Consider the following 22,222-nt stretch of genomic DNA (forward strand, 5'->3'; position numbering starts at 1 on the left):
CCAATTTTACTCCTATGACTTTAATTTTGCTTTTTTTTCGTTTTTTCTTTTTCCTTTTCCTTTGGTTTAAAACAAAACTAAATAAATAAGTATTCGTTGAAATCATGAAAACGTTGATTTATAATACACACATACACACGTACACACATACGTAGATAAAATTGACATATTTGGATCAAAGTATGCCATTTTATTATTCGTTCATTTTGATATTTCAGTTAAAATACCGAAATATCGATCAAAATTGTTAATACATATTTTTCGTAATATGCAAATTATTCGAAATTCTTTGCCAACAATTTCGTACGTTTGATGCAACTTACGAGATAAATTGTTTTGAAACCAATGCCAAAATTATTTGTCAAGGTTAGAAAGGAGAGTGGCCAGGGGTAGGGGGAAGGGAGGGGGAAGGGTGGTCAGGTGGGGGTGGGGGAGGTATTTTGTAACGAATGGGTCAGAGTAGTGAATTAAATTGTTAAATAAATCGACACCGACGATCAAATTGTTACGTTGATATGATAATCGAATATAATTTTAAAGTGAACAATCGTTTTATCTTAAACATGAACTTAATCAATTTTTTATTAGTTTTTATTTTTAATTTTTTATTTTTTTTTTAAATTATTAATTTTATGACTATTAGTAAAAGAAAAAAAATACAAGAGATAACAAAAGAAACGAACGTACAATTAGATAATTAAACTTTTTTTCTTTTTTTAATTCACGTCACGATATCAATTATAATTAATTGACGTATTAACCCGTTGACTGTTAAAGGCGTATATATACGCTCTCACAAATCATTCAATATATACGAAAGACGTAAATATACGCCCTCTGTATTTTTTTTTTTTTTTTTATTATAACACCTTTATATTGCTGTATTACCGATTAAATTAACATGGAATTTATTGTGATATGTAACATGGCAACTAAATATTGTCAATTATTTCAATTTACCCTCAAGCTACTGTGGCGCCATCCTAATTGAATGCATTTCGACGGACACTTTTCATATACAAAGATGTTACTTCTTACTTCTACCCTCCATAATATGAAAAGGATCCGTCGAAATGCATTCAATTAGAGTGGCGCCACAGTAGCTTGAGGGTAAATTTGAAAGGAAGCGCCAAATATTATTAGAATAGGACTGAGAAATAAACAAGAAACACAAATTTTTCACAAGACAACATTTTACCCATAACTGTTTTGTTATTATTCACATACTTTTTCATCAAATTAAATGATTAAAAAAATCAATAAACGTACTATTTACAGTTGACGAAATAAAATCACTTTAGCTACACGTTGTTTTCTCATAATAATTCTTTAAGGTTAGATTTAACTACATTATTATATTAGGTTGTCCCAAAAGTTTCTTCCTTTGTTTGATAATAAGTTGAACAATATTGTATGCGTAATATAATATTTTTTTTATTTGTATTTTACGATATTTTACTAAAAATAATATTCTACTTTATTTTACATTTTACTATACTTTAAATTATTCAACATAAAAAATATGGTACCTGTAGAATTACTAAAACGGAAGAAACTTTTGGGACAACCTAATATAACTCGGCATACTTCAATTCGTTTACAATTGCTACATTCATACCATACCCTTTGTCTACACCAGCGCCATTCTGGAAGATTTTTCAACTGTTATTGACAGAAAATGCTGGATACTTTTTCATATTTTCTCCCATAAGAGATGTTACTCCTTACTTCTATCCTCCATAGGTTAATTATACGTTGTGTTGTTCTATCTTTTTTTTCTTTTTATTTTTCTTTTTCTACACATTTTACACATAACTTACATACGTACGTGAGTCACGAGAAAATGTTTTTTTTTTTTTTTTTTTTTTTTTTTTATTACAAATACGCAATCAGTTTGACGTACGATGTCTTATGTCCAAAACACAAAGTGCTAATTTTCTTTATTTTTTAATTTTTTTTTGTAACGAAATGCAATATGTACAAACATAAGATAATAATTAGATAAAAAATATAAAATAGAACGTAGAAGAATATACACATATTTAATGATATACTATTTTAAACTAAACTACATAATTTTGTGTTGTTTGTTTTTTTGTTTTTTTTTTTCGTCTTTCGAACGTATTTCGTTTTATTAATTTTTTTTTCTTATCGTAACATATTTCACCGTAATATATTAAATATTCGAAAAAAAAGATAAATTTAAAACGATACGATTTATCATAGAAAGAAATGCGTCATTAAAATTATCATATTAGAAATAAATTTTCCTTAATTAATGACAAGTTTCAAATAGAACAAGGAAATATGTTACATTTCCTTGAGGGGTTTTTTTTTTTTTTAACTAATTAAATCATTCACATATTTTTTTCATTTTTTTTTTTTATAATAAAACTACACGTGCTAATGGAATAAAACTTGGTTCGTGGGAAAAATAAATTACATAAGAAAAGGAAAAAAAGAACCAGTTGAATTGCATTTACATTTGAAATTTTTTCCTCTGAAGAAATAAGGAAATTTCATATTTTTTTCTTCCTTTTTTTTGCTTTTTTTCACATTGATATTAATTATAATTTTTTTTCTATTTAAACTACTTTAAAACTTAACCAATGAAATTATTATTTTTTTCGTATAATACAAAAATTTACTCTAGTTTAAGGATATTTAATAATTAGACAAATAAAACTCTATATTTGTCAACTTATACTTATTTAAACAAAAATAAATTTTATTTATCTTAGTTCATCTATTTTAATACTATAATTCCTATTATCTTTATTTATATAATTTAAATTTAAATTCATTATAAGATAAATATATTTTTCATATTAAATCAAAAGACAAATCAATACATATATATATATTTAATTATTTAATTAATTATTTTAATAATTTCAATTTTATAATAATAATTACTGAATTATTAAAAATCATATATATATATATATATATATATATATATATATATTATATTATATATATATTATATTATATATTATATATATATTATAATATATTATATATATATTATATTATATATATATATATATATTATAATATATATTTAATATATATATAATAATAAATTTAATTAATTATAAAAATAATATAATATCAATATGTATATGTAATTATATTTATATATAATTTTAATAAATTTATATATAATTAAATTATTATAAATTATTATTATTATTATTATTATTATTATTATTATTATTATTATTATCATATATTTTTATTTTATTTAATTAAGTATAAAAATTAAGTAACATATATATTGTTGTAAATGATTATATTAAATGATAAAACGTTACGTGACTTTTTTCTTATGAGTAACTTTAGAATTAGATGAAAACACGTTTAATAATAATAATGTTAAATGAACTATTAAATAAATAATGACCAATGTAACGACAAATATGAACACGTAAACATCCAAAAGTGCTACTTGCCACCAATATAAATTCAAAGCTGGTGAATGAAGCGAATTATATCCATGCTTTATAACATATTCTATCCAATAATTAGCAGTGTCAATTGGTTTCAATGGTCTGTCTATAAATTTATCTGCTATTATACGTGCCGTTTTCCTACAAAAATATTATAATAAAAATATAAATTATTATTGAAATTGTTGAAAAGAAAAAAAGAAAACAATCACAAACTGGTGGCACGAGAAATAGAAATTAAATAAAGGGGTGGGTTTAAAAGGTGGGGTTGTGTTCGATTACATGAATAAAAAAATGAAAAAATTTATTTTGAAATCTCCCCCCCCCCTGTCATCACCACCACCCTCTTAAACCATCCTCTTTCCCATTACTTTCTAGTATTGGTGAATACGTGCCTGTATGTTGAATTATATACGATTTTGTGCAATGCATCGTTCATGTCATTTTGCGTCATGGTTTCGTAATCCAATTTGATAGCAATATTTTTCTCTACGTAGCTTTCGATATTGGTAAATTGATCAGCGAATAACGGGATTCCGATCATAGGAACGCCGCAAGCTATGGCTTCTTGCGTCCCCATAAGACCACCATGAGTAATAAATGCTCTTATGTTGGGATGCTCTGTAAAACGAATTATTAGATAAATAGAATATTATTAATAATTTATATTTAAATTATTACAATATCAAATATATTACACATAGAAATTATATACTATATATAATAATACTATAATAATACTATAGATATAATATACTATATATTATATATATATATTATATAAATAATATAATATTACTATAATAATATTAAATATAATATATATATATTATATAAATAATATAATAATACTATAATAATATTAAATATAATATATATATATATATATATATATATATATATATATATATATATATATATAATATTATTATATATAATAATACTATAATAATACTATATATAGTATATATAATATATATGTATATATTAACTTAATATTTTTTTTTATTACTTTAATAAGAATTATATACTATATGTATATATATATATATATATATATATATATATATATATATATATATATATATATATATATACTAACTTAATATTTTTAATTGCGGTAACCATGGTGCTATGCGTACGTTCTTCGGCAAACCAGGTGGCAAATTTTTAGGATTAGGTATTTTCATAAGTATTTTAACAGGTGATATATATTCGAAAGATTTGTAAAATATATCGAGTATGTGTTTAGGAAATGTTTCTATGTTGACCATAGAACCAAAAGAAAAGTATATAAAACCATCTTTGTCGCACTCGTCGGCCCATTTCTTTAATTCCTACGATTTCAAAATAAATTATTATACAATTACATAATCAATTTGTATGCTAATACATTTACTGCATTAGTTTTTCATTATTATTATTAATATTATTATTTATTTTATTGAAATTGTTGAAAAACTTACGGGAGATAATTCGGTATCGTCGTCGTCTTGTACATGCAAACCACCAACTTCGATAAGTGCAGGTGTCTTAGGTTTAATACCGTTCAATGAGAAATAAGTGTTAACCAATATCAATGAAATATTGGTTTCGACTTCACGTACAGATGGCATATTAGGACCTACGTGTTTTTTAATCAATTCGTCTTGATACTTGGTGGTTTTATAATTGAAATACATTTTGTTGAATAACGTGTGCAATGTATTATAAACACGTTGACCAAAATTCATTTCTTTGACGTAACTCAACAAATTGTTACGTACGAATGCTAAATTTTCTGGATTTGCTATATATGGATTGGCCCATGGATAAAGTGCCGATGAACTAACACCGATCACTGGTACGTTCAAAATATTACCAAATATACCAAAACACGATGCACCAAAGATCTATTGTTATTAAAAAAAAATTCAATAGAAAAAAAATAATTATGATAAATAGTAAATAGTATATTGTGTATCAATTAATTTTAAATGATCAATAATTAATATTATATTATATTTATTTTAACAATTATAATTTATATTTCTAAATTAATATATATTAATTTATATTACACGAATTAGTTTTAAAAGGTCGAGAATTTTTTTTTTTTTTTATATTATTTTATAATTATTTGAAAAATTATAATTGAAATTTCTAAATTAATTATATTAATTTATATTACATTAATTTATATATATTTCTATATAAATTATTTTTAAATGATCAATAATTTTTTATTTCGTTATTTTCCTATAGTTTGTGTTAATTTCTAAAATATTCCCCTTTTTTTTTCTTTGACTAAATTTTTATTAAAAATTAATTAATTAATCTTTCAATAGCAAGTAGCAGCATATTATTTAACAATAAATTTCACGTTATTTAAAAATTCTTATTCATCATTATAAATTTCAAATAATTATCTCAACGAAACACCAAAATAATAATATAAATAATAATAATAATAATAATAAAGAAATTGTACCTCGATTAAAACGGCATCGTAGGGTGGATTTTGGGGTGGATTCTTGATGATTTTTTGAATTTCCGGTAATTCTAAATATTCGCATAAATCGTTACCACCAATACTTGTCACAGCGTTTACTGCCATTGCACCACTTAGGGCCATTTTCATAAACTCGTATGAAACGTTATTAACCAATTTCAATTTGACCGGTATGGAAACCAAATCGGTATAATTTTCGACTGGCTTTTTTAACGGGAATGTACTTATTACATCAACTTGGTGACCCTTTTTGGCCAAACCCTTCATCAATGCTTCGAACATGATGAAATGACTTTTACCATGGAACGTAAATATTCCTAATATTCGATAACTTTGACATAACGTTAGACACATGGTCAAACAAACGATTATATACGTTAACACGTTCATTTTGTTCACTCAATTTTTGTCTTATTAATTTTTCTTCACCTTGGCTAATTTCAACGTTCAGATATTGTTCTTTCGTTTATTACTTGAAGATAATTCAAATTCAAACTATGTTTATTGTGTATGAGTTATATCTGTATATATATATATATATTTACATTATCGTTTAAATTTCACAATTGTCTCATTTCACAATTTCTCAATTGTAACTTTGTTTTTCTTATTTTGTAGAATAAACACACTTGTTCGATTTGAATATTTCCTAGAATAAAATGAACAAAATTTCATGAATAATAATCGTTAGAATTATGTCGTGTTCAATTATAACAATATTTTTTTTTTTTTTTTTCATTGATATTCTTTTTTGATTTATCCAAATTGAAAATATAAATTTGTACGATTCATCTAATGATAGATTTAAATTAAATAACAAAACGTGAGAATTTTTCTAAACGACGAAGTATGAGTTGACAGTTTAACACGTTCATTGCCATGTCATCGTATGTCTCGTAGGAGACGGGCATGCTTCTCCGGGGGCCCCGTCACCGTATACGGTGACGCTCCTCCTCTTGTTGAAGTTATAGTATTTTTAGTTGGTTTTTATTTTTTATTATTTTTGATAAATAAACGATATTTTTAAATTTTATTATTTTTGGTAAATAAACGATAGTTTTATATTTTATTATTTTTGGTAAATAAACGATAGTTTTATATTTCATTATTTTTAGTAAATAAAATATTATAATATAATATACAATAATATATATATTTATATAATTATTATATATTTATATAATAATTTTATATAATATTATATATTAATATTATATATATATATAATATAATAATAATATATATTTAACATAATATATTTTCGATAAATAAACGATATTTTAATATTTTATTATTTTTAGTAAATAAACGATAGTTTTATATTTTATTATTTTCGGTAAATAAATAATATTAATTTGTTGATATTTCTACTTATCGCTTGTTTAAATTACGGCGCGCCGACAGTCGAATTTTGGGCCTGACGAGAAACTCAACCGAAACGGATTAAGTGACGAACGTGTTAAATCTGTCATATTATTTTCTACTTTTAATTTTCCTAATTACAGTGGGTGTAAAAAAAATATTCATTCATAAACCGATCAAATTTGAAATAAAATTTGATAAAATTGTACTTTATTAAATAATAATGTTTTTTCAATAAACGATGAATTTCTACATATCCTTGAAAAAGTTTCTATTATTAGATATAATGAAAAAATAAAATTTTTTTTTTTGTTGAATAAATTATGAAAATGATAAAGAAAACGAAGATATTGGTAGAAAAATACGAACAATACACAAACATGAACAGAAATTGTTTGAACTATTTGTAAAAGAGTTTGAATGTAAAATCATCTCTCGTCATTTTTTGTAGTTTATAATTGACATTATCATTAGTATATTTGTAAGTGTTATCGGCATTAGTTGAACTCTCAAATTTTAGATGTTCTACTTTTTTTTTAGACTACTTATTGTTATATTTTGTTGTATCATTCTTCTGATAACTCGTCCAACGTTCCGATTCATTTTCTTTGAACATTTTCTTGAATTATTTTACAGTTTTTTTTTTTTAATCCATACTTATCAATGATACTTTGTATAATAGATTAAAGTCCGTTTATAATTCGCGATATTTCTAATTAATTTTTACAGTAATTATGTAAATTAATAATAATTTATCTATCTTTTATCTTTCTTCTATCTTTCGACATATTTTCGTAACATTTTTCTATAACAATGTTCGATTTGAAAACATCTTGAACTCTACTAATACTAATAACGATTACAAATATACTGATAAGATTAATTATAATTAAAAATAATTTATCTGATATTATTACATTATTGTTTAAATACAAACTCTTTTTATACAAATAGTTCAAATGTTTATTGCTCGTATATATATTTCTGTCGATTTTCTTTCGTTTTTCTTGTCAATTTTTTTTCTTTTATTCCAAAGAATATTAATTTCTATTTTATTCTATCTTATAATAGATACTTTCAAGTATATATACACAAATTGATTGTTTTATATAATAAAAAAAAAAAAATTATTTAATAAAACTACAATTTCACAAGATTTTATTTCTAATTGATCGATGTTCAAATACTTTCTCTACACACACTGTTTTATTTTTTGTTTATTTTCATATTAATTTGTTTTTCTTTTTTTTTTTTTTTTTTAATCATAAATTAATATCACGACATATATATAGTACCTATTTTATAATTTTTTTTCATTGACGAAATTTAAATCAATTTTGTTTTAAATACGGTATTGATTTTGTTTAGAAATATTTTACGAAAAAAAAAAAACAAAACAAAAATATATATAAATGATTAACGCGAGTTTGTCGAATGTTTTATTCTTCTTTTTTCTTTTTCTTACACTATAGTAATAATAAACAAAGATAAATAAATAATAACGTATGAAATGATCTTGTCCCAAGTAACATTCACCAAACACTGATGGATAGTTCGATGTAACTAGTTTATAGAAGCTTCGTATTTCCTTAGTTCACGTTTTCAAATAGTTTGTAACACGTGACTACTATTATTTTAGTGATATATGTGTATATGTAATAACAGACACACATACACACGCGTACACATAAACTTATATATGTATATATGTACGCATCATTTCGTAATAACTGTATTTCGTAAAATTATAATATTTCATATGAAATAATACGTATCTATAAACGTTAATATGAAATTTGCTTAAATAACAAAATTTATTATTAAACGATAAGAAAATAATTATTTATAATTAATACATTATTATGTCTCAATTTGTAGAATCATTTACATTAACTATTACATTTTTATTATTCGTTTCATTAAATTATTATCAATATTTAATTAATTTACATTAATATGTAAGTATTATGATATATTCAATATTATATCGTATAATTTTTTTTGCAATATTATAAAATTATATTTAATTATAATTATTCTAAATTTTATCAAAATAAAACACACACTTTTATTAATTTTAATATTAAATATTATTACAAAGAATTGTTACATATTACATATATATATACATATATATATATATTATTCTAATAATATATTATATAGTATAATATATTATTATAATATATATTTAATAATTAATATATTTAATATAATACATTTAATTATTATAATGTATAATAAATTATTATAATATATTATATAGTATAATATATTATTATAATATATTTAATAATATATTATAACTATATTAATTAATAATATATTAATTAATATATTATTATATTATTATATTATTATATTATTATATTTAAATAAATATATAAATAAATATAAATATATATTATATAATACATAATATATACATAATTATATATCTTGTGTAAGTTTATTTGTTTTTCTATTTATGTTTTTATTGTTATTATTATTATTATTATTATTTTTTCTAATCTTACTGCTCATTATTTATTTAAAATATATATATATATATATTATTATTTATATTTAATAGTTCTCATTTCTATATTTATACTTATTTAACGTTATTTCTATTTATTTTTATTTTGCGTTTGACTACTTATCCTCTTTAAACACTTACGCATATTTATTAGAGATATATCTTCTTAATAAGTGTAAATAATACCAAGGTTGTATATAAAAAAACAAACTCTAATTAGTATTGTATTCAACGTTAAATAATATTCATAGATACAATTGTATAACGCCGTATCTTTGCTGTAAGTAAAATCGTAAATCGTCTCGTTGTGTTATTTTTAATTTATCATTCGAAATTTGTCAAATATTATTATTTTATTATTTATCATCATCATCATTATCATTATCATTATCATTATCATTATCATTAACGTTGTCATAATTTTTTATCTCAAGGACAATGAACAAATATTCATTTTTGTATCATAACATATGAATAAGACATGTGAAATAATAATTTACAATTTTCTAAAACAAATTAAAACACAAAATTTCAACAAAATTTTTACCAAATTTAATATTCATGTATAATAATAATAATAATAATAATAATAATAATAATAATAATAATTAATTTATTGTTTAAAAATATGTCATAACAAATGTGAATAACACATAAGAAAAAAAAAGAAAAACAAAAAAAGTTTACGATCTTTGTAATACAAATTAGAAAATAAAATAATACAAATTATATGTTAGATACACAAAAAAGCCCTTCCCCCCCCCCCTTAAAAGAAAATGGAACGAAAATTTGTTCTTGTATTTTTTTATTGATTATTATTATTATTATTATTTCTTCACTTTTTCTTTTTGTTTTAAAAAAAGAATAAATTTCAAATATGTATATATCACTAGTCGTCAAATAAATTCGGTGAATGAGTTTGTCAAAAGATAAAACATGGTTGTAACCCATCAACAACCATTATGTCAAACTTTATATAATTTCGAAATGATTGTTCGTCCGTAGAATTATGAAAAATGATCGTCGAGTCATTTTGGTAGAAGGAAGTCATCGATAAATTTAATTATTACGTTGTTTTTTTTTTTAAAACTATATACTTATTCTTTCACTTAGTTCATCATGAATATGTCAATTCAATTGACATAACAATTATAACAAATGCAACAATTGATTAAATTGTTCTTACTCTACCTCCCCTTTTTATGTAACATTTAGAATGATATACAGGATATCATAAAGAAGTATCACGTAAAAGATTGAATTATCTAACATTGATGATGATAAGAAAATAAAAAAAGAAAAATCATTCAAAGTTTTCCACAACGAGAGAGATTCAGCAATTTCTGATCTGAAGTATATAAATAAAAAAATATAATAGAAAAATCTTGAAATGTTATCGATTCATATATAATTCTTTTATATTAGTTTATCTTTATTTATATTCTATTATATTTTTATATATTTATTAATCATTTGTGTAAGCATAGAGATTAGGATTATTATGTGTTTAAAATATGAGATTATTTTGTTTAAAAAAATTGATTGAAAAAAATAAAAGAATAATTGACTAAAACGTTATTTTATTCACTCAATGCATATACGCAATTAGATAAATAAATATGCAATATATATCAGTTTAAATATTTATTTTACTTTATTATAATAAATGCATTTGAATTAGCAGAATTTTTGTATAATGCTTTGAAGAATTATTTAGTTGTTCGTATAGAAATAAAATAGAATTTATATTTAAAAATATATATACATAAATTAATTTATTTATTTTACTTATAGTAAATGTATTTTAATAAACATAGTATGAAATATATAATAGAATACAATTTATAGTTAATAAAATAAATATAAATTTAATATATAATAAAATAGAATTTATATTTAAATAACTATAATTATTATTGTGTAATTATAGTAATTATATTTTTATAATTATATTAATATTAATTATCATATTATATTAATATAATTATATATATATTTAAATTACATATAAATAAAAGATATAATAAAATAGAATTTATATTTAAAAGTATATACTAAAATTAATTTATTTATTTTACTTATAGTAAATGCATTTTAAAAAACATAGTATGAAATATATAATAGAATAAAATTTATAGTTAATAAAATAAATATAAATATAATATATAATAAAATAGAATTTATATTTAAATAACTATTATTATTATTGTGTAATTATAGTAATTATATTTTTATAATTATATTAATATTAATTATCATATTATATTAATATAATTATATATATATATATATTTAAATTACATATAAATATAAGATATAATAAAATAGATATTTAAAATTATATATTATTATTAAATTATATTATTATGATTAGTGAAATAGATATTTACAATAGATATTTAAAAATATACACTTAACCTTAATTATTCTATTTATTTCTAATAAATACATTTTAATAAACATATTGTATGTAATATGTTTAAGAATGATTCTAATTGTTCATATAAAAAAATGAAATAGAATTAATATTTAATTATTACACGGAATTGGTAAAGTGAATTGCAAAGTAAAAGAAAAATACATAAAAAAACATAAATAAAATGTTAATATCACGTTTGATCTTGATTAGGATTTGTTTGACCAATGACGTAAACATACGTAGTATGAAATATTCAGCATGATTTGGTAATAACCCATCTAACCTTCCAACGTTCATCGGATATGGGAAATATATCATCTGTGATATCGTTATTCCTGCAATTTAGATGTCATACTTATCGTGCAATATTCATTACTGCGTAGATACCCAAATAATATATTTATATTTTATACCATTGCTACTTTATGTTACGTCAATGTGTTGTATAATATATTTTTTCCTTTTTTTTTTTTTTATTACTTTCCTTATTACTTTCTTATTTATCTTCTCATTTATTTTTTGTTAAAGGGAATGTAATATGGGAAAAAGGTTAGGTGTTAGGGTAGAAATATTATCAAAGTTATTTAATATATTTTATTTTGTTTTTTATACAAATAAATATATATATGTGATAAAAAAAAATGAATAATATAATAATAAAAAATATAATATAATATTATTAGCAATTATTATTGATATAATAATATATATATATAAAAAAAAATGTAGGGGGGGCCTCCGGGGTAAACACCCTACAAAAATAAATTTCTTCTTCTATATTTATAAAAAAAAAAAAAATATAATTATAATTATAAGACTTAGAAATTTTAAATATGAATATAATTTCTTTTTACGAAATTACACATTTTTCATGATATATTTAAATAATTGCTATTTAATTTGAAAATATTATTAAAATAAAAGTAATAATTAAAATAATACAAATTATTATGATATATTTAAATAATTTCTATTTAATTTTAAAATATTATAAAGATAACAGTAATAATTAAAATAATACAAATTATTATGATATGTTTAAATAATTTCTATTTAATTTTAAAATATTATAAAGATAACAGTAATAATTAAAATAATACAAATTATTATGATATGTTTAAATAATTGCTGTTTAATTTTAAAATATTATTAAAATAAAAGTAATAATTAGAATAATACAAATTATTATGATATATTTAAATAATTGCTATTTAATTTTAAAATATTATTAAAATAAAAGTAATAATTAGAATAATACAAATTATTATGATATATTTAAATAATTGCTGTTTAATTTTAAAATATTATTAAAATAAAAGTAATAATTAGAATAATACAAATTATTATGATATATTTAAATAATTGCTATTTAATTTTAAAATATTATTAAAATAAAAGTAATAATTAGAATAATACAAATTATTATGATATGTTTAAATAATTGCTATTTAATTTTTAAATATTATTAAAATAAAAGTAATAATTAAAATAATACAAAAATTATTATAAATATATTCAATAATTTTTATTACTCCAAAATATTATAGAAATATTAATATATTATAAATAAAAAAATAAAAAAAAATATATATATATATATATTAAAAATCAAGGTAATACTATCATTAAAAAAAATGAGAAAAAAAAAAGAAAAGAAAAAACCTAAGATAGATAATTGTGTCCATAATTATAAAAGTGGTCTAAGTAAAAAATTAATAAAAAAAATGAGTTTATCAGTTATTACAAACTACATTTTTACAAACTAAATAAATTCAATGTAGTTTTCACGATATTGTAATGTTTGTTTTTTCAATATTACATAGAATTCATATAGTGTTCAAGTATAAATCTTTAAATATTTCGTAACAAGAGTTATGACTTACATTATACCACTACATTATATGACTTACATTAGACCACTTTCATAATTATGATCACAATTATATCCACGTGTATTTTCTTAATATCATTTGTTTATTTAAAAATAGATAAGGTAAGAAGAAGTTGTTGAAACTTTAATGAAAGCTTTTACGTGATGTTTAAAGGGGTATACGTGCATGGTATCATTATTACCTTACGAAACAGACTTTTGAATGGTTTCTCATTTCTCAGTAGGTTGGTAGGTAGAGAAACTCTGCGTGAATCTCGAAATTGCAATTGCATAGATAACGTTTGGGAATATATCGAATGCTTGATAAAGGATATAGCGCATGCGTGTTTACCAAGACCCTCGATATCATTCTACTACAATTGAATGAATCGATTTTAAATGCTCAAACTTGTGCACATCGACAATACAATCTCATCTTAACAATTAATCATCCTCATTAATATTAATTATTAATTAAAATATAACTATACTTTATCACTAGGTCGTTTATTTATTTTATCTTTATTCTTGGATATTAAAAGTATTCAAGAATAAATATTATTTTATAATAAAGTAAAAGTAATTTTTTAATTAATAACCTTTTAACATTTGCATGTTAATGATATTGATCTGATATTGTAATAATTATTATTATTATTAATACTTATTAATAATATTAATATAACTATATATATATATAATAATATTACTATAACACTATAATATTATATACAATATATAAATTATATTAATATATATATATATATATGTATATTAATAATAATATTAATTAGTATATTAATTTATTATATATTAAATAATAATATATAATTATTATTTTAATAATAAATATTAATATATAATAAATTAATATATTAATATTATATAATATTATATATAATATTAATATAATTATTATATATAACTATATATATCTGATTTGTTGTATCTTTTTTATATTTTATTTTTACGAAACATTTTTGGAAGATTGTTAGTAAATAAATATTTGTAAAAATTGTATTAAAATAATATGTTGTTCAAAAATGATATAACATGATTTAAATATACAGAATGTTTAATCAGATTCGTGCAAGAATCTCACGTACGTCTACGTGTTTGCATTAAAATAATATTTTATGCATGTGTTAGTAATATGAACGTCTGATAACTCTGTATAAAATTGTTAAATGCACGAGTAATAATACAAAAAAAAAAAGTCTTTATAGAAAAATTCTATTATAATATATTTCAAATTGAAATCTTTGATAACAAAAGATATGTTTGTTTATGTGTATAAGAAAGTAAAAGAAGATTACTAAAGTTATTTTTCCTGATCATTTCAGAACCATTTTGTCCTATGACTTTCGATGGATGGTCTTGTTGGCCAGATACACCAGCAGGATCTACAGCTTACATTCCCTGTCCTGATTTTATTACAGGATTCGATGCATCCTGTAAGTACACTTTTAATTCTTATTTTCAATTTAGAAATATTACATTGTGTTAACATTACAAAGTAATTTTTTTTATCTAGATGATAAAAAGATAGTTATTTAAACCTATTTTGTTTTTATTTATTATAATAATTAATACATTTCGTATGATATTTAATATTTTAATTTGATTATTTCAATTTAGGTTAATTCAATATTATTATTTTAATAATATTATTTTATAAAAATTTTATTATTATATTTTATTATAATTATAATAGATGCTAAGAAAAATAATGAAACTATTTTTTGTTTTTATTTATTATAATAATTAATATATTTCGTATGATATTTAATATTTTAATTTGATTATTTCAATTTAGGTTAATTCAATATTATTATTTTAATAATATTATTTTATAAAAATTTTATTATTATATTTTATTATAATTATAATAGATGCTAAGAAAAATAATGAAACTATTTTTTGTTTTTATTTATTATAATAATTAATATATTTCGTATGATATTTAATATTTTTATTTGATTATTTCAATTTAGGTTAATTCAATATATTATTATAAAAATATTATTTTATAATTATTTTAATATTATAATTTTTTTTATTATTTCATTAATATTATAATATATAGATGCTAAAGAAAAATTAATAATTAACCTGTTTTTTTTTATTTATTATAATATTTATATATAATTTTATTTATTAAAACAATTTGGCATACGATCTAAAATATATATATATATATATATTATTGTTTTGTTTAAATTTAACAGGGAAAGAAATATAAAAGACAATATAATTATACAAAAATAGAAATATTTAATAAAAAATAGAACGTAACAATCGTAATTATAAATAGAAAAATTGTTTATCACTTATTTTTTTTTTTTATTACTAACATTTATATAACTCGTATATTAGAAAAATAATATCACATTGTACTCTTTTCAAGAGTATACAAACTAAAGAAACAAAATTCTTAATACTTTAAACAAATGAACAAAATTTCGTATGTGAGTGTATGTATGTATGTATGTTTTTTTATTATTTTGTATTTTTATTTCTTTTTTTTCATTTTATTTTTTTTTTTCAATAAATTTATTTATCTTATTCGCATATTACAATAGAAAAGTCATCATTTTTTTCTTAATATTACAACTTAATATTTAATATTTAAATTAACAATACTTATACATATATATTTCATACATGAAAAACGTATTGCAAATACTCTTAAAAAAAAAAAAAAAAAAAAAACAAAAAAAAACAAAAAGAAAAAGAAAAGATTACGACGAAGATTCGATTAAATTTCATGATTCCTAGTCAGAATCTACTATTTTATGCAATGTACGCATTTGAAAATATAACAAACATAAAATTTCTACATCTTTGTATGATTCAAGTTTTTCCACAATTTCACAATGTTTATCGTATTGTTCTTTGTTCCTCCATGTTAATGGTAATAATTGAACAGCCGTTAATTTGGACAAATTACAATTATCATTCATCAATAAACGTTTTATATATAAATAATAAATTTCTGCATTATCATCGCAATTTGGAAAATTTTCATAAAAATATTGAATACAATTTGCTAATACAAAAAACGTACATTTGTTTTCGTAACACACTTCAATCAATTTATTACAAATATTTTCAATAAATTCATCAGGCGTTACTATAGTATATTTCGTCATTATTAACATTATATAATTCCAAATATTTGTATATATTGGAATTTTGTAAAATATACGAATTATTTCATCGATTATTTGTCCAATCGTAATTGGATTTATTTTTAAATCTTTCAATTGAAACATATGTTTTGTAATTTTTTCTAAAAATTCATCGTATTCATGATTTTTTTTATTTTGTAACATTGCTTCGTACCATTCTTTGCAAATACGTTCGAAAACCATGCCAAATGTTTTGATCCTTGACAAATATTCGTTAGAATTTGCAAACATATATTTCGATATGATCAAATCTATCATCAGATCATTATTTAAACAATTTTCTTGAAATAAATATTTTTCCGTGAAATTTAATATAATTTGACCGTTCAAAATACTCGCATAATAATCACTGAAATAATGACGATGAAACGATCGTTCTAAAAAGTTCATAGCTTTTTGTTGATTCTTCGAATTACCATTGTCTATTGTTTTCATTAACATCGATAACATTGTTTCTATTAATTCATTGATATATTCGATTGGTAATACATTGGTTTTAATAAATTCTATTTTACAATCGGACCAATCACTGTCGTATTTAAATGTATCCATGCAATTTTTAAACGTACGCCATGTTATTTGTCTAGGATTATTTTTAAATAATTTATACGACGAATCAAATATTATTCCACGTATCGACGAATGTTCATTTTCATGATTCCACTTAAAAGTATAATAATGGGCACATTTTTCTATAGTTTCGGCTAATGTGTATATTCTGATGACATTTTTTTGATCGGTTATCTTAGGATTTGAATTTGTTTCCAAATAACGTTGTACCTTGTTCAATGATGTATTTACACAAACGTTAGTAATGACATTTAATATATTCAAAACTAATACTAATTCGTATTTGTAAAAATTCTGAATAATTTCCAACGATACAGGTGGATTTGTTCTATGCATACCCCTTAACACATCGTTCAATAATTTAGTCGTTTTAGTATCGTTTACACACGTATTATCAGGTTTTATTAGAATCTTTTGCACATTCTCATTCGACAAATATTCGTTAGAAATATTTTGATAACCTTGACCGTCCAATATGATTGCCATCAGATAAATGTAAAAAGAATGATTGTTCAACGAATAACGTTTTTTAGCTTCATCTATAAATACCATTGGTAATTTATCGTACCAACGACACATAATAAAAGGACGATGATGTAATGAATCTGAATTATGATATTCCAATTCATAAGCAGTATCCAAAAATAATTCAATTTCGTTCAACAATTTTTCTGGATTACGTTTTAACATTTGAACTAATTCCTTATATTTGACATCAGGTTTTTTCGCGACAGATTTGTTTAATAATTTTTCGTATAATTCTGGATCTTTCTTTAAACATTCTATTAAATCCTCCAAATATCCCTTTGACTTTTCGTTCAATTTATCTTCATTCTTCACGAAATATTCAACCTGTAACCAAAGCCACGTTGATTTCCATTTTTTAAATGGCTCACGTAATAATTTTTGTTTCAAAATTTTCTTTTTTTATTTATATAGGGGGCATATTCGTCATCCAATTCGTACATACTTTTAACGAGATCAAGTACAAAACGAATTCTAATTTCATCGCTGTTCCATAACGCGAGATTTATTTCTACCTTTAAATTCGAATCATCGTCCGAATTTGATTCCAACAACCATATTTTTTGTTCGCTTGAATTTGATGACAGTGTTTGTTCTTCCATGTTTGAATTAGAATTATTATCTGTTTCAACATTCAATTTTGTATTATCTTCATTTGTATCGATATTTGTATTAAATTCTTGTTGAACTTTTGTAAATAACTTTTCAACACTATCAAGCATTATATTGAAAAACAAAACTTCATCTTGTGGTTCACCAATGTATCTGGACCAATCATACTCATACTTATCACGTAATATAGTTAAATAAATATGTATAAGTACTTCAGCTACTTTATAATTGGATATATTTTTGTATTTAAAGAGAATCGATTCTTTCAATATAGTCGGATATTGATAAATGTTAGTTAACATAAGATTGGAGTATACATGAATGATCAATTTATCGATACACGACCATTCATTTAATTTTAATTCAGACCATTTATATATATATGCAAAACGTCTGAAAAATGTTATCCAAAATTGTTGTATCTCATTTTTGTGCCTATTATAAACGTGATTTAAAAATTGACACAAAGCAGCACTGTCCTTGTTTATTTTACAATTATAAATTATTTGTATCACCAATGCTACCCTATCTTCTGGATTATTAGTTTCGTTTATTTCTTTTTTGATTTTTTTCATTAATACTCTAGTCGGTAAATAAGAATCATAATTCTTCTCATAATCGTTTACGCTATTTCGAAAATGTAACTTTAATGATGGTAATATATCAATTCTTATATTTGTTGGTAAGTATGGTAGAAAGTCCATGGTTACGTTTGTAAGTTTATCGAGAAATTTTTCTTTATAAACAATTTCATAAGATTCACTTATTAATTTGTATACTTTATCTTTAGGATAATACTTTAAATATCTAATTACAACATCTGTATTAAAATCATCGATATCTTCCGGTAATAATTTAGGAAATATAGTATTCATTATAGTTTCACTTATCATATCAAGTTCTATAAATTTGATCCATTTGCATGGATCTTCTTCCAATATACTTTTATTATTTTTACCTCTTTTTACAAGATGTTGAGCATATTTTTTGTTCAATTGTAAAGTACTATTAATAGATGAACCCCATGTTTCGATAATGTCGTAAAACAAATTATGATTTCTTTTGATCAATTTAGGTAAAAATTTGAAATAAAGATTGATATCCTTGTTACTAACGACACTTGTTTTTTTATTATCTCGAGATTTGATTAAATTGAAATAATAAATGACTACGTTGGGTTTACGTAAATATAATCTCTCGACTTGACTCAAGGATAAAATAATCCTATGTTGTAATATTTTATTTTTAAAAAATGTATCGGTGCATGCAAACAACAATGGTAACGAATAACTTGCACCATAATTTTCTTCAAATACGATGAAAAATTGTTCCGCCATTTTTACATTCTTCAAATTACGTCCCAACGATTTAACTATTTCACGTCTAGTTTTTAATGTAACGTACGGTATAATATTTTGAAAAAAATATTCCGGATTAATGATATTTTCATTTGTACCTTGAAAATACCATCTACATTTGAGCACCCTCGTTGTTATCGCAGTGTCTTCCGATTTTAACAATTCCGTTATCATATCGTAATTTTCTATCATGTTTGCAATGATTAATTTGTAAAATGGTTGCAAATTTATTTCCGTATTTTCCCATATCTCTGAATTTAATTCCTTCGTTTCCACATTCAAATACATTTTAATATGTTCCATTATGGTCTCATATTTTTGACTAGGATTAATTCCTTTGATAGCTTGAATTGCATCGAGGTATGCTGATACACCGGCCATCTTTTATTCTTTTCTTTTCTTTTCTTTTTCTAAGAGAAACAAAATAAAAATAAAAAATACAATTTTTAATTAGTGTACTATTTTTATTTGCTAACGTAATATTAACCAGTTAAGCGTGTTTGACGACTATATCCGTCATGCGTAAAAGTTTTTCTTACAATTTGATGTTTAAATTGTAATTTTGGCGAAAACTAAATTATATTCGTAAATTTGAATATGTTTAAAATGTTTAGAGGTAAAAAAACAAAAACAAAAAACAAAAAAACAAGTCAAGAATAAATTTTTCACTTCTATAAATATTCGATTTTTTTTTCCTCTAATTTTTTTCCGTTTATTATGTATAAATATATGTGCATATTAAGAAACTGTGTGTACGTAATTAACAAAATTGTTCATTTTCTAAAATAAAGTCGTCTTTTTGACTATCCAATGTTTTAACAGCGCCACTCTTATTCTGTGTTTGACGACTATATCCGTCATCGCTTAATTATCGCGACACACACCAGAACGCACTACTCTGCGCACAAATCGCCACACTTAACTGATTAAATTTTATGCAAAATTTAAGATGAAAATAATTGAAGGGAATTATTTGAATAATCGAAGAAACAGAAAAAAGAAGTGGTGATAGTGGTGGTGGTTGGGTGAGCGGTGGTGGGGGAAGAGGATAAGATTTATGCTAAAAATTACGTGCGTTTCTTTCTTTTCAATAAAAAAAAAAAAAAAAAAATAATAATAATATATGTAAATGTAATGTATATAATGTATATAAATGTACACACTTTATATTAGAAGACGATAGTGTGTTAACGTTTCACAATAATTCCATTCCTCGTGAATGATGACTAATAATATTACACGTCAGGCATTATACAACCTTGAAAATTGCGTCCTTAGACGCAATAGTGACAAAAGAACAGTAATGAATGATATTATTCAAGTTTTAACACACTTAACTATAACTTTATCTTCTTCTTCACATTTAACATGAATTTTGTTACTTTTAAGGTTCAAATTACTTTTTGTTAAATCAATTTACACGAGTATAATATTAAATGTATGAATGTTCTCTTCTGAAAATTTACACGTTACTTCTTCACGGTTCTATTTCTATATCTAAACACTAAACAGATATATATATATATATATATATATATATATATATATATATATATATATATATGTGTATGTACAAATGTATATAAGAAACCATACATACCTTTTTTCTGTTCGTTGTTTTTATTGCTAAATTGTGAGTTAGGGTTTAACATAAACACCGATTGGAAAACAAACTAACCAATCACTTAGCAAGTTCTCTTATGACTCTCGTAAGGTTCTAACGATTGCAGCGACTTTCTGTGGTTATTTTTCGTAACTAATTTCATCCATCTTACCTCAGGGATTCTCAACTTCATTTATTCTACATTTGATGAAATACATTCTTTTTGAATCACTTTGATTATCAAATGTTCA

At 21.5% G+C, this 22,222-nt stretch overlaps 3 protein-coding genes across 10 annotated transcripts in view; 1 reads left to right on the forward strand and 2 right to left on the reverse strand.

Annotated features, from left to right (window-relative positions):
- Dh31-R (Diuretic hormone 31 Receptor) overlaps positions 1-22,222 on the forward strand; it is a 117,460-nt gene that overhangs the window by 53,737 nt on the left and 41,501 nt on the right. For all 7 annotated transcript variants that reach the window (XM_089175685.1, XM_089175689.1, XM_089175688.1 and 4 more), the window contains one exon: positions 15,456-15,566. In XM_089175685.1, coding sequence (XP_089031811.1) covers positions 15,456-15,566 — 111 coding nt within the window. The remainder of the gene's footprint in view (positions 1-15,455; positions 15,567-22,222) is intronic.
- LOC107065975 (UDP-glucosyltransferase 2) lies at positions 3,110-8,845 on the reverse strand. 2 transcript variants are annotated; one of them, XM_015320138.2, is made up of 6 exons: positions 8,601-8,845; positions 5,923-6,592; positions 4,919-5,344; positions 4,555-4,789; positions 3,848-4,073; positions 3,110-3,593 (listed from the first exon to the last, which is right to left on the reverse strand). In XM_015320138.2, exons 2-6 carry the CDS (start codon positions 6,331-6,333, stop codon positions 3,314-3,316), a joined length of 1,578 nt encoding a protein of 525 aa, XP_015175624.2. In that variant the 5' UTR covers positions 6,334-6,592; positions 8,601-8,845; the 3' UTR covers positions 3,110-3,313. The 2 variants fall into 2 exon arrangements, with proteins under 2 accessions (XP_015175624.2, XP_089031651.1); XM_089175525.1 differs by lacking the exon at positions 8,601-8,845 and having other exon boundaries at positions 5,923-6,633.
- LOC107065973 (uncharacterized) lies at positions 16,649-21,984 on the reverse strand. The gene is given in 3 exon segments (XM_089175691.1): positions 16,649-18,791; positions 18,794-20,778; positions 21,969-21,984. Coding segments are annotated over 2 exon segments (3,861 nt in total). The 5' UTR covers positions 20,750-20,778; positions 21,969-21,984; the 3' UTR covers positions 16,649-16,886.

The sequence above is a fragment of the Polistes dominula genome, unplaced genomic scaffold (genome assembly GCF_049000335.1).
Source record: "Polistes dominula isolate Pdom_NZ unplaced genomic scaffold, Pdom_raw_medaka contig_17, whole genome shotgun sequence".
Taxonomy (NCBI): Eukaryota; Metazoa; Arthropoda; class Insecta; order Hymenoptera; family Vespidae; genus Polistes; species Polistes dominula.

What these genes read in the sequence shown, in the direction of transcription:
- LOC107065975 (XM_015320138.2), bottom strand. Translation starts at nt 6,333, where the DNA reads ATGAACGTGTTAACGTATATAATCGTTTGTTTGACCATGTGTCTAACG. An exon ending in ACGATACCGAATTATCTCCC is followed by an intron (nt 4,790 to 4,918) that starts GTAAGTTTTTCA and finishes TTGAAATCGTAG; the next exon opens with GAATTAAAGAAATGGGCCGA. An exon ending in GTATATAATTCAACATACAG is followed by an intron (nt 3,594 to 3,847) that starts GCACGTATTCAC and finishes ATATTTTTGTAG; the next exon opens with GAAAACGGCACGTATAATAG.